This window comes from Colobus angolensis, unplaced genomic scaffold (assembly GCF_000951035.1).
Source record: "Colobus angolensis palliatus isolate OR3802 unplaced genomic scaffold, Cang.pa_1.0 Scaffold80, whole genome shotgun sequence".
NCBI classification, from domain to species: Eukaryota; Metazoa; Chordata; class Mammalia; order Primates; family Cercopithecidae; genus Colobus; species Colobus angolensis.
In genome coordinates, this window is record NW_012121821.1 from 12,997,584 (window position 1) to 13,011,190 (window position 13,607).

The window sequence follows — 13,607 nt, forward strand, 5'->3', positions numbered from 1 at the left end:
GAGAGTTATAAGAAAATCAGAAAACATGGAGAATACTTAATATTAATAAAACACTGTTTCACTGTATAGCCTAATTTTCTTTTTTGAATAAAACCATTATTTTTTAGCTATAAGTCACTTTACTTTACAAATCTCAAGCTATTTAAATGCTTATAATTGATATAATAATCCTATAGACAATTTAGAAAAATAAAAAATATAAAGCACCAAAATATAGTCAACAATAAAATACTATGGTAATTTCTTCTTAAGTTTTCTCCTGTATGCATTTTCTCTCCTTCTGTTCTCAGTTTTACTTAAGTATAAATTTACACACAGCAACTAACCCATTTTAAGTGTGAAATTCGAGTTTTGGAAATTGCAGAGTCATATAATCACCACCACAATCAAGATATAGAACTTCCCATTATCCCCAAAAAGTTCCTCCTTGCCCCTGAGCAGTCAATCCTTTCCCTCAGCCCCAGGAAACCACTGGTCCATTTTAAATTACTGGCTTTACCTATTCTAGAATTCTGTACAGATGGCATTATAGAAGATGTAGCTTGCTGTGTTTTACTTCCTTCAATTAGCACAGTGTCTTTCAGGTTCACCCACATTGTTGTATAAGAATTCTATTCCTTTTTATTGTTAGTTAGCATTCTGTAGTTGTGACATTTCCTTACTAGTTGATGGTCCTTAAGTTGTGCTTAGTCCTGGATTATTAGGAATAATGTTGTGTATACTTAAGAATATTTATGTACAAGTCTTTATGTAGCCATCTATTTTCATTTTTCATGGGTAAATACCTAGGAGTGGAATTTCTGAGTTTATGGTACATGCATGTTTAACTCTGGACAATCATTTCTCCCACGTGAAAAAACATTTGACCATGTGTACCGGTCTACATCTGAACTCTATTCCATCCCATTAATTTATATATCTACCATTATGTCAATTCCACACTGTAATGATTACCTTAGCTTTATACTAAAATTAAGCAGTGAAAGATTCATCTTGTTCTTTTTCAAAATTGTTTGGCTGTTTTGGGTCCTTGACTTTTCAATGTAATTTTAGAGTCAACTTGCCAATATCTTCAAAAAAGCCTGCCAAGATTATGATTAGGACTGCATTGAGTCTATGGCTCAATTAAGGGAGCTCTATTATCTTAACAATATTAAATATCTCAATATATAAACATAGTCTATCTATCCATTTATTTGGATCATCTTTAATTTTCCTCAGTGATGTTTTAGTCTTCAATATACAGGACTTACATCTTTTATTAAATTTATTTTTAAATATATTATTTGGATGCTATTATAATTGGAGTTGTTTTTAAACTTCATTCTGAGCCAGGCATGGTGATGTGTGCCTGTAATCCCAGCTACTCAGGAGGCTGAGATGAGAGGATCCCTCATAGTAAGACACTGTCTCAAAAAAAAAAAAAAAAAAACATATATATATATATACTTCTGCAAGTATTCATTTCTAGTATATAGAAATACAACTGATTTTTCTATTTTGACCATGCATCTTGAGACCTTACTAAATTCACTTATTAGTTACATGAGCTTTTTTTGTATATTCTTGAAGATTTTCTATATAATCTGGTATATAAATGGCTTATCTTCTTCCTTTCAATCTGTATGCTATTCTTCCCTTTAATTTGCCTACTGCATTGGCTAGGACCTCTAATACAATTTTGTATAGAAGCAATGAGAGTAAATATCCTTGCCTTGTTCTTGATCTTAGGTAGAAATTATTCAGTTTTCACCTTAAAAGTATGAAGTTGGCTATGTATTTTTCATAGATGCCTTTAATCTAGCCCTAGTTTCTTGAGGACTAAGAAATAAATAGGTGTTGAATTCTGTCAAATCATTTTTCCGTATCTATTGAAATCATACTTTTCTTCTCTGTTATTCTATTAATATGGTAAATTACACTTTTATCAGATGATAAACCAACCTTGTATTCCAGAGACAAAATCCATTTCACCATGATATATTATTCTTTTAATATATTGATGATGATACTTTTATTTATATGTATATGTCCATATATTATTCTTCCTATACATTGATTTGTTACTACTTAAGAATTTTTGCATGTATGTTCATAAAGGATATTAGATCTGTAGTTTTTTTTCTTGTAATCTCTGGTTTGGGGATCAGGATAATCCTGGCCTCATAAAATGATCTGAGGACTGTTTTTTCTATTTTCTGCCAAAAATTGTGTAGAACTGTTATTTCTGCCTTAAATCTTTAGAAGAACTCAAGACATCTGGGCCTGGAGTATAACCTTGAAGAAAGATTTTAAATTACTAAATCAATTTATCTGATATAAGAGTATTACAATTTTACACCACTTCTTGGGTCAGCTGTGGTAATTCGTATCTCTTAAGAAAATTTGCCCATTTCAAATTTCTGTCTCTTTTAATTCTGTTTTTGCATCATATTGAAGTTCTGTGCTTAGGTACATAGGCATTTATGGTTATTATGCACTGAACCTTTTTATTTCATTATGAAATGTTCTTTATCTCTATTAACACGTTTTTGTCTTGAAATCTATTTTATTAATATACTCACTCAACTCTACTTGTACTTAATACTTGCATAGTTTAGCTTTTAACTTTTACTTTCCATTTACTTTTTTTTTTTTTTTCCTCCTTTCTGGAGACACAGTCTTGCTCTTGTTGCCCAGGTTGGAGTGCAGTGATATGATCTCAGCTCATTGCAACCTCTGCCTCCCAGGTTCAAGTGATTCTCCTGCCTCAGCACTCCGAGTAGCTGGGATTACAGGTGTATACCACCATGGACAGCTCATTTTTGTATTTTTAGTAGAGACAGGCTACATTTTGGCCTGGCTAGTACGGAACTCCTGACCTCAGGTGATTCACCCACCTTGGTCTCTCAAAGTGCTGGTATTACAGGACTGAGCCACCATGCTTGGCCTACTTTTCACTTACTTTCAACCTATTTGTGTGTCTACATTTAAGGTATGTTGGTCCTTGCTGTTTTAGCTAATCTGATAATCATTGTCTTTAAATGAGATTATTTGGGCCATTAAGACTGATACAATCATATTATTGGGTCTATCATATTATTTTGGTCTATCATTTTGCTATGTGTTTTCTATCTGTCCCCTCTGATTTTTGTTCCTTGACTGGGCTTTCCTGTTTCTTTTACAAATTATTTAAATTATTGTTTAAAATTTTCAAATAATTTCATTTTAATTTTCTTACTGACTTTTTGCCTAAACTTTTTGGTGGTGATTTTTCTTCGTGTGTGTGTGTTTGCTCTAGCGTAGGGCTTCTAAATGGTAGCATTCCTGACATTTAGGGGACCGGATAATTATTTGTTGTAGGGAATTATCTTGTGCACTGTAGGATGTTTAGCAGCATTTCTGGCATCTACCTACTGGATCTCTCAACTGTGAGAACCCAAAATGTCTTCAGACATTGCCAAATGTCTCCTGAGGAGAACCACTGCTTTAGGGATTACAATATTTATCTTCAAAATGTCACAGCTGGCTGGGTGCAGTGGCTCATGCTTGTAATCCCAGCACTTTGGGAGGCTGAGGCGGGTGGATCACTTGAGGTCAGGAGTTCAAGACCAGCCTGACCAACATGGTGAAACCCCATCTCTACTAAAATAACAAAAATTCGCTGGCCGTGGCGGTGGGCACCTGTAATCCCAGGTACTTGGGAGGCTGAGGTAGGAGAACTGCTTGAACCCGGGAGGCGGAGGTTGCAGTGAGTTGAGATTATGCTATTGTACTCACTTAATCTTTTACCACTTTATATAGAATAGAAAATTTTACTACTTCTAGGTCCATTCTCTTCCAGGCTTATGTATTATAGTTACATGTGTTAAATTTGCATATGTTATAAAACTCACAAGATAATGCTGACATTTCTGTTTTGAACAGTTACATGTATTAAAAGGAAAAAACAAGAAAAAATGCCTTTTGCATTTACCTATAGGTTAACCAATTCTGACAATCTTAAATTCAATCTAGATTTAATAGATTCTTTCAAATTATAAAGGAACAGAGAGCTCTGATGTATATAAATTGTACCATAACACAGAAAAAAGGCCCACTGATGAAGTAATCCCAGAAAGCGAGCTATGCACCTCGTACTCCATAAAAATTTCTATAAGGGTAGAACACACACTCAGAAAAGCCATTTATACTACAGTCAGGGTAGAAGAATGGAGGGATGAAAGGTGAAGTAGGCAAGAAATATATCAAACATAAAATATATATAAACTTAAGGAAAAAAAAAACAAGCAATCACTATCTTAAACAAAACAAGGTTTAAAAAAAGAAAAAAAAAAACCAAAACCAAACGAAAACAAACATCAAGGGAAATAAAAGATACCTTGAAGAAATATAACAACACACACCAGGTTCCTGATCAAAAACTACTCTTATTTTTCCTTTTTTATCATAATAATTTTTTTCACTCAGGTTTAAAATTCTTTGGTTGAAATTTAATTGTGCTTCATTTAAACATTTTAAAAAACTATATAAAAGCATTTTAAGGTTATATATGTTTTACTGGTATATAGCTTTGGCAATGATTTGTTTGAACTGTCACGTTTTTGTATTAATGTTTCCTACTATAACCTTTTCTCTATTTTCCCTTGTACTTGCAAACAGTTTTTTTTGGTATGTTATTTAGTTCAAAGTTAAATATATTTACCGACTGACCCTGGGCCAGTTCTCCTAAACATACTTGAATTCTTCCTCTCTGTTCAAAGACTACAATAGAATGACTGATCCCTTAGATACACTGAGATGAAACACAAAAAACTGGTCAGACTAAAGGCAAAAGAAATACTTTAGGCACTAAAGGGCTATAATGGGCAATCATTCTGTCTTTTCATAAGTGATGTTTGTGATATATTTACATATATGTGATGAATACGTAAGCCACACCTTTATGAGTGGGAAGAAAAAAGCCATTATTCAAGGAAAGATGATACTTAAAATGACAAACTCCATGTTGCAAATAGCCCATGACGCTGACTAAATAAAAGCTCACTAGAAAATAATACCTCCCAGGAATGGGTGCAAATTAGGACAGGGGGAAACTCACCATAAAACTTGGACTTAGCCAGGATACTACCACTAAGACAAAATCCATCTTTTCGATTACTAACATAAAAGGCAGATATTGGTGGATGATGGGACACCTATTAAACACAAGAAAAAACGTGCATATATAAAATATAAAAACATGTTTATATAAAGTATAAAAAGATAAGCACATTATTGTGTCATTATCAAAAGTTCAAGCCTTATAATGAGTAAGAAAAAACATTTAATAAGCAGTAAAATTAAATATTGATGGTTATAGTAACCAGCCTCCTGTCTCCTAGTGAGATCCACACTCCTGGTATTCACATAGGCCCCTCTTATATTGTACTGAAATTGGTTTGTGTGGAAGTGACACTACGTAATTTCTGAAATTAGGTTACAAAGCACTTTCCACGTTGGGGGCTGTCTCTCTGCCGATCTCTCAATCATTAGATCTGAAAAGCCAGCTTTGAGATTGTGAAAAACCCTACAGAGAGGCCTATGTGATGAGGAACTGAGTTCTTCTGTCAACAGCCATGTGATGAACCTGGACATGAATCTTCCTATCCAGTCAAGCCTGTAGATGACTGCAAAGCTGGCTGACAGTTTGACTGCAAGCTCATTAGAAATCCTGAGCCGGAACCACCCAGCTAAGCAGATCTCGGATTCCTGAACCTCATCATATGAGATAATAAATACTGCTTTAACCCATTCAGTTTTGGCAGTAATTTTTTAGATAGCAATGGATAACTAATATAGTGATTAGTCTTCATATGGATTACTGAATGACTATAGGAAACAAAAATAAAAAACATGTTATTTAATAATCTAATGCCTTCAACAATATATTTACTTCTTATGTTCTCTTTACATGAGACAAACTAAAATCACCATCTCAAGCTTCTTAATTTCATGAAGAATTAAATCACTGACTTTTAAAAAATTTAATATAGATGAGTGGTTTTGACTTGAGGGGGTTATCAAAACCTCTAGGAGAAGAAGGTTTTCCAGAGAACACATGGTCTTCTCATTCTCCTTACACTCAAAGTGAGGATTACCATAATAAGGAGCCACTGTTATTGAAAGAGAATGTCATATGCCTCAAGTTTATGCAGAGAGAAGACTGAAAATCATGATTATGGATGTATATGAGTTCAAATTAATGAAAGTTTAAAAACTAAAATATTTTCTGTCTGTCTATAACAAAAAGAGAGGTATCACAGGGGAGAAGAGGGAATTAAAGAAGCTAACAATTCAATTAGGAAAATAAATATTCTGTAAAAAGGTAAACAATACAAATGTTAAAATAATAGCTTAATGGATAATCACAAAAACAATACAGAAGTTTGAAAAGGGAAAAATCACTGGGAGCTGCAGTCATTTGGATCATGAAGGATAAGCGAGTCAGGGTTTGTTTTGATAAAGAATAGCTAAGAAGAAATACTGGAGTGGGAGAATTAAATTTAAAAATGAGGCAAGAAACTGTGAGATCAGGTTACCTAGTCATGAACTGCACAGGTTTGACTACTGTGGAGAACTAGAAAGGTATTAATTTGAGATAAATTTGGAAAAGATATAGAGGACTTTGAATGCCAGACAAATGAATACCACACCACTGAATAATTCTGAGCATGATCAGAAGTTGTTTTGGAAATATGAGTTCGGCCAAAAAAAAAATTAAAAAAAGGGCAGGGGGTATAGCAAAGGAAAAACACATATTTATTTTTGGTCAAAGGATTCCATGACTGTAATAATAATACCTATGAATATGACATTTAGTAGTATTTAATACTAAAAGGTTAAATGTTTACCAAATATGCACAAATAAGAAAGGCTAAATAATAGTGAGTTTACTGAGTAAGTATTTTCTATAAAAATATTCCAGTAACTTCCAGATAAGTTTTGTTTCCATACGTGCATTTCTAATACCTGTTCAGCAATATAAAAAGTTTTGCTGTTTGTTCTGGGATGAATCCATAAACAACGAAAAGTCTCACCAAGTATAGGATTATAAGGTTTCTTCAGTCCCTGGTTTAAAAAAAAAATGCAATTTCAAATTACAAATACAAAGGATTCAAAATAGCTTAAACTAGTCAAAATGGGTTTAACTGTACCATCTGGGAACCATCCTTATAAAATTTCAAAGTAAATAAAATTTACATTAAATAAAATTAAACGACTTCAATCATAATACAGGTCTAAATGATCAGGTATTTTGCAATTTTGCTAAGTCAAAGAAGCCCAGTAATGTAATTGTTAACAATCTACAGATTACATAAAATATAAAGCACTCATAAAACACTAAAGACAATAAAATACAAACAAACATTACCTTTGGCTTTTTATAGAATCCTGACAAATACCATTTCACTACTTTCTTCAAACGGAAATAAGGATTTTCTTCAAGAGCAGCCCTAAAACACAAAATGGTAAACAAAAATTTTACAAAATAAATCACAAATTCTCTCTCACATTTATTAACTAATAACTGAGTATGAAATATGATTGGAAAACATAATTCTTATTTTAAATGGATGACAAAACAACCATGTAATCAATTTTCAACCATGTAAATCCATTTCTGTTTTTCTTAACCTGGTCACATTTTCCCATTCTTTGGTACACTGCCTGAGTCTTTGCTAAAGTAGTTTTTGGAAACTCTCCAAACCAAGGTTTCTGAATTGGGATTCTGCAGAACCTGAGATGTTGTTAGTGGCTCTGTGAAAATTGTGATTGAAAAAAATAAAAATGGATTTCGGATTCATGCACTATGTGATTTCTAGCATTTGCAATGATAGGCAGTGGCCAAGCAGCCTCATTAACAATTCTGATAGAAGTCTTCAGCCTCATATATCAGTGAAAGACCAATGTTTACTTGGTTGAGTCCATTCTCAGTTGTTGATGTTAGAGTAGATCAATGGTAACTGGTGGGTGCTGTAGTACATGGAGGGGAGGACATACGTTGACGTTAGCCTCTTTTGTGCAAAGTACTTATCTAAATATAGGATTTTATGGGTATGTAGTCCTTAGTACAAAACACAGAAGTTTCAAATTATAAATATGAAGCAAAGTCAAAATAATTAAATCAATACAGAAGGTTTTAACCTATTTTTATTCTTCAACTTGCTCTTGTGTATTATCAACTGATTTTCCAGAATAAAAACTCAACCAGAATAATGGATAATCAAAGACTAATTTTCATTTTAAAGAAGTTTGTAGGAGCCATGACTCAGCTGCCCCCCATACAATTCTGTTGTTGTGTAATCATTGCAAAAACCTGATTGTGTATGTCTGAAGTAAATTTTACTGAGAAGTTGTTTTTGTTATTGTTGTTTTCTGTTTGTAATGTCGTTACTATACCCTTATTTACAAAAAGGCATTTATGTTTCACAAGCATGTCTGACAGTCCAACGTGGTGATTTTTTTAAAATGAGATGTGAGACAGAAGAGCACAGACCTAGGCTTATTGACAATTGTGCTAAGTTGAAAGCTTGTGTTTTTCTGGAGTAGCAACCCTCTGATTGCTCTCTGTCCATCTTGGCTTAAATTCCCTTACTATGCAATTTTATTTTGAAATTAAATATATATAGTTCAAAAGTCAAAGCAATATAAAGAGGTACACATGTCTTGTTACTGCCCCATCTCTTCACACTGTTCCTACTTACCTTCTATAGGTAACTTTTAAAAAAAGTTTCCTTCTAAGTTTTCTTTAGGCATAAACAAGCATATATAAATAAACAGTCCTGTTTTTCTTCAAAAAGGTTTGCAAACTATACATACTCTTCTGTAGACCTTGCTTTTTTCACACACAATTCTAGAGGTCCCTCCAGATCAGTTTATGGAATTCTTCCTTGTATGGGTGGATGTGTCACACATTATTTCATCAGTACACTGTGCTGGACACTGGAGTCATATCTAATGTTTTATTATTACAAACACTGCTACAACGATCTTGTGTATATGCCATTCTGTATATGTGGCATTATATCTGTAAGAGTTATTCCCAGAAGTGAGATTAGTGTATCAAATGATGAATGCATCTATACTTTTGGTAAATACTGCCAGATTACCTTCACGGTGCTGTGCTAGTCTGTACTGCACGTGGTGGTGCATGATCGTCCCTGGTTGCCAACACAACTTTGGCAACAGTATGTAATGCCAGAAAAGTACAATCTTTCTATTTGGGACAGGGGGCATCTCTCAAGATCTTCTGATTCACAGGAATTTGCCTTATATTCTGAGAGAAATGAAATTCCAGACAGATAAAAGTGCAGAAGATATTAGAACTAGGATATAAAAGGTTTTTGACTTTTTGTCAATGTGATGGATAAACAACAATAACTTACTATAATTCAAATGTACCTTTTCCTTATTTTGCATGAGGTTTTTACATGTTTAAGGACTGTTCCTATTTCTTCATTTTCCAACTGCCCAGTAATTCCTTCCACTCCTTTTTCTATAGGCTTCCTTTTCTTTTCTTTTCTTTTTTTTTTGAGGCAGAGTCTTGCTCTGTCGCCCGGACTGGAGTGCAGTGGCCGGATCTCAGCTCACTGCAAGCTCCGCCTCCCGGGTTTACGCCATTCTCCTGCCTCAGCCTCCCGAGTAGCTGAGACTACAGGCGCCCGCCACCTCGCCCAGCTAGTTTTTGTATTTTTAGTAGAGACGGAGTTTCACCGTGTTAGCCAGGATGGTCTCGATCTCCTGACCTCGTGATCCGCCCGTCTCGGCCTCCCAAAGTGCTGGGATTACAGGCTTGAGCCACCGCACCCGGCTTCCTTTTCTATAGAATCATTTTCATTCAAATTTTAAGAGCTTTTTTTAGGGAGGTTAAACATTTTGTCTATGATGAAATTTGCAAAAATTTCCCAGTTTATCGATTATCTTTTGACTCAGCTTATTATTCTTTCCAATGTTCGCTCATGAAATTTATAGACAGAAACTAGTATTGATAAAGATTCTAAAAATCAGGTCACAGGGCCAGATATCAGTGGCATAGAAAGCACAGTGCCTTGAAACACCATTATTGCTAGAATAGGGGCATCAGGTAAGTAAGAATTGGACGCATGGACACAAAGTTGCTGTTCCTTGCAAAGTTTACTGGTTTTCCAAGAAATTGCTTGGACAGAGGTGGACAGCACCTCCTCTGCCTCCTTTAAGTGTGCCTTCTTCAAAATTACACTCAGGATCAGCTGGCAGCTTCAGAAGCAAAGAAAATAAGGATTTGTTCCAAAAGCTAGCAACTGACAGGGCATTTTAGTTCTGGTAAGCCATACATACCTCACAAGCATGCAGACAGATAAGTATGAGCAAAAACAGAGGCCCCAGGATGGGACTGAACAAGGGCTTTCATAGAGGAGAACAAATGATGCCAATCACCTCTCTCTGTGTTAGGTTAGTGAACTGAGGTTAAGGGGCCTATAACACCAGTGTTGTTCAGTAAAGGGTAGAATTCTTGTTTTCCTCAAGCTTATGATATCTCAATTTCACTTCATAAATGGCAACATTATAGCAAAGTATTAAATATGCTTCTTACTAAGAAGTGGTAGAGAACAGAGAGTGATATGCCATTAAGAGCCTGATTTTGGAAAGGAATGATAATTGAAAATAGTACTCTTGAGAGCTTCTAAAATCATGAAGTATTGTCTATTTTAAGAAATAAGAATCTACTTACTCAGATAGGAAATCTGCATGATAGTAGTAATCTGAAAGTTTATCCAGGAAAGAACGGGGTTCCAAAATAAATGTAGGCAGAACCACCTTGGATAGGTCCATGCCAGGACGGACTTGTTTCAATAGTGTCCAGATAAGGCTTTTGTTTTCTTCAGACACAGTTTCTGTTTGAGAAGCCTCACCTGCCTTTATCAATTAATGAAAATTACCAAAACATTACATTTATTTCAGACAGATATGTAAACAAGCCAGCTAATGTTGAAAATATGAATTCTTTTCAGGACTACTCCAAGCATTCTTTCAATGTGGAAACAAAAAGTAATAAAATCTATAGCTATAAAACTTAGGTAAAAAGGGTAGCTGAAAAAGACATCAAAGTGAACAATATGTACAAGAGATCCACTAGAAAAATATTATAGCCTATTATTTTACACTACATTTACTTCTATGATGCACTGGCAATAACAACGTTATAAACTCATGCTTCCTTGCAACTTACTTTGCACTGGCAATGACATCAAGCAATATCCTACTTCAAAATCAAGCTTGAAGAAAATGTAAACTTTTAATGGAATATATTGGTATTTATGTGAGTATTTGTGTTTAGTTGTTTGTAAATCCTAATATATTTCATATGTGTGCAACTTTGAAAATATCACTTTCTATCACAGAAAAATAGGCAATAGATGAAGCAAATAATATCTTCAATTTCATTTAACAATTCCCAAGAATATGAAAATTCAGAATCTCTAAAAATAACAGACTTCTACCTCTCCAAGTTCTTCATGGCTCTGTTCAGTGTAGGTAGTCTCCTTTAAAGGCTCAACAGGCTCGGGTTCGATATATGAGTCATCTTGTCTTTCTGATGTATCTGTGTCACTTTCTTCACTTTTCCCCATCACCTCATTGTCAGACTCATCATGTTCTTGATCATTTTCTTTATCAGATTTATCAGAATACATATCTTGGTCCTTAAAATGTTGTCGTTCAATTTCACTATCATTTAACCTTAAGGGAAAGAATTTTTAGGAGGAAGAATAAAGGATGTTAAGAATGCTCAATTCATAAATAAAAATTATATACAACATTTATTGAGAATTTACTATGTGCCAGACAGTGTTCTAAGTGTTTTACATAGTGTTAATTCACTTAATCTTCAAAATAACCCTATGAGATAGGTAATATTATTATTCTCATTTTACAGATCGGTAAACAGAGGCATAGAAAAGTTAAAAACCTGGAGAAATGTGAAAAGATGATACTCTGAGCTCTTTGCCTCTCTACCAATTGGGACTAAAATCTTCCAAAACCAAAATTTTAGACTTCTTGCTAGATATTTTTCTTAGTTTTTCAAACAGCATCACTTCCATCAATCTCACTGTCACCTATGGTATGAAGAAAAAATGCAGGTCCAGATAATCCGATTCTCAACTGAACTCAAATAAATAATGACTTTCCACCTGTATATGAAGGTTTCCAAAGTCACCTCATGAGTCCAAGAAAAAGATATGAAAATGGTAAATGGTAAACAATTATATTAAATTCTATTCGTCTGAAAGGTTTAATCCTGAGCAAAAATCCAGAGAATTAAAAATGAAAATTTCAGCTGAAGGAAATGAACCTATGACTAAAATCAATAAGTTTTGCTGAATCTACCCTATTCTCACTTAAAAGTGATTAGGGTAAATAGTCTGTACAAAAAGGGGAACGTCTTGGAAAGAGGTTCCAACAAACACCCATTCCTCTGTCAGTAGCCCACCCCATTCCATCCTATCTCACTCAGGCACCAGGTATTTGGGATTAAGATAAAGCTCCAGATTGTAGGTCTGCAAAGAAATAAGATAAAAGGTCAGGTAATGGAGATTTTCAAGAGAGTGGGGAAAAAAAGAAAAAAAAAAAGAAAAAACCTGGGCAACATAGTGAGACTATGTCTCAATAAATAAATAAATAAATAAGCAAGCCAGCCCAGTGTGGTAATACAGGCCTGTAGTTCTAGCTACTGGGGAGGTTGAGACTGGAAGATCGGCTTGAGCCCAGGAGTTCCAGGTTACAGTGAGCTATGATTGTGTCACTGCACTGCAGCCTGGGCAACAGAGTGAGACCCTGGCTCTAAAAATTTTTTTAAAGTAATACAGAGAGAGAGAGAGAGAAAAAGAAACAGGTAAAAGGATAGGGAAGAAATGTCTACATCAGGCTACATGGAGAAGAGGAGAATAGCAGTCTAACTTTGAGAAGAGCAACCTCAATGCTGATGAAAGTGACTACAGAGCAGAAGCCAAGGAGTGGGGAAAGGGAGGAAATGGAAAAGTCTGATGTTTTTCCTGCAAAGCAACAAAAAGACCTGAATCTCAAGAAAGTCTTTGCACTACTGTCCAGTTTCCTTGGAGAAATGCTTTTTTAGTGTTAACTACAATAAATCCTTCAGGGAATAAAACCACAAATAGGATACAGTTTCATTCCAAACAGGATATAAATGAATTTCACAAATACCAGGTAGAGTAAGTCCAGTGCCATTACTAAAAACGTGTTACTCTATAGAAAGACAGATTATGTCTCATAGTTATAAAGCTTCACATATGATGTAATATTTGAGACTGATCTTGAATATATGGACAGGAGAAAAAAGCAAGGAGGAGTAGGCAGAAATCATTCTTAATAGAAGGCACATCATGCACAGACAAGGTGAATAATTAGCATGGCTATATTTGGGAAAGATAAAGTAAATCACATTGGCTGGAATCCCTAAGGAAATACATTTCTACACCTGATTATAGCAGCTAAACAAATTTTAAGCCAGGTCTTAGACCATATAACAGGAAGATATGCAAATTTCAGTCCTAGATACACTACTAAAATTCTAGGCCTGCAAACTAATT

General features: G+C 34.5%; 1 protein-coding gene across 3 annotated transcripts in view; it reads right to left on the minus strand.

The window, feature by feature from the left end:
* OSBPL8 (oxysterol binding protein-like 8) overlaps positions 1-13,607 on the minus strand; it is a 217,437-nt gene that overhangs the window by 27,002 nt on the left and 176,828 nt on the right. For all 3 annotated transcript variants that reach the window (XM_011929374.1, XM_011929372.1, XM_011929373.1), the window contains 5 exons: positions 11,502-11,739; positions 10,733-10,917; positions 7,394-7,475; positions 6,991-7,089; positions 5,081-5,177 (listed from right to left, as the gene is read on the minus strand). In XM_011929374.1, the coding sequence (XP_011784764.1) occupies positions 5,081-5,177; positions 6,991-7,089; positions 7,394-7,475; positions 10,733-10,917; positions 11,502-11,739 (701 nt within the window). The remainder of the gene's footprint in view (positions 1-5,080; positions 5,178-6,990; positions 7,090-7,393; positions 7,476-10,732; positions 10,918-11,501; positions 11,740-13,607) is intronic.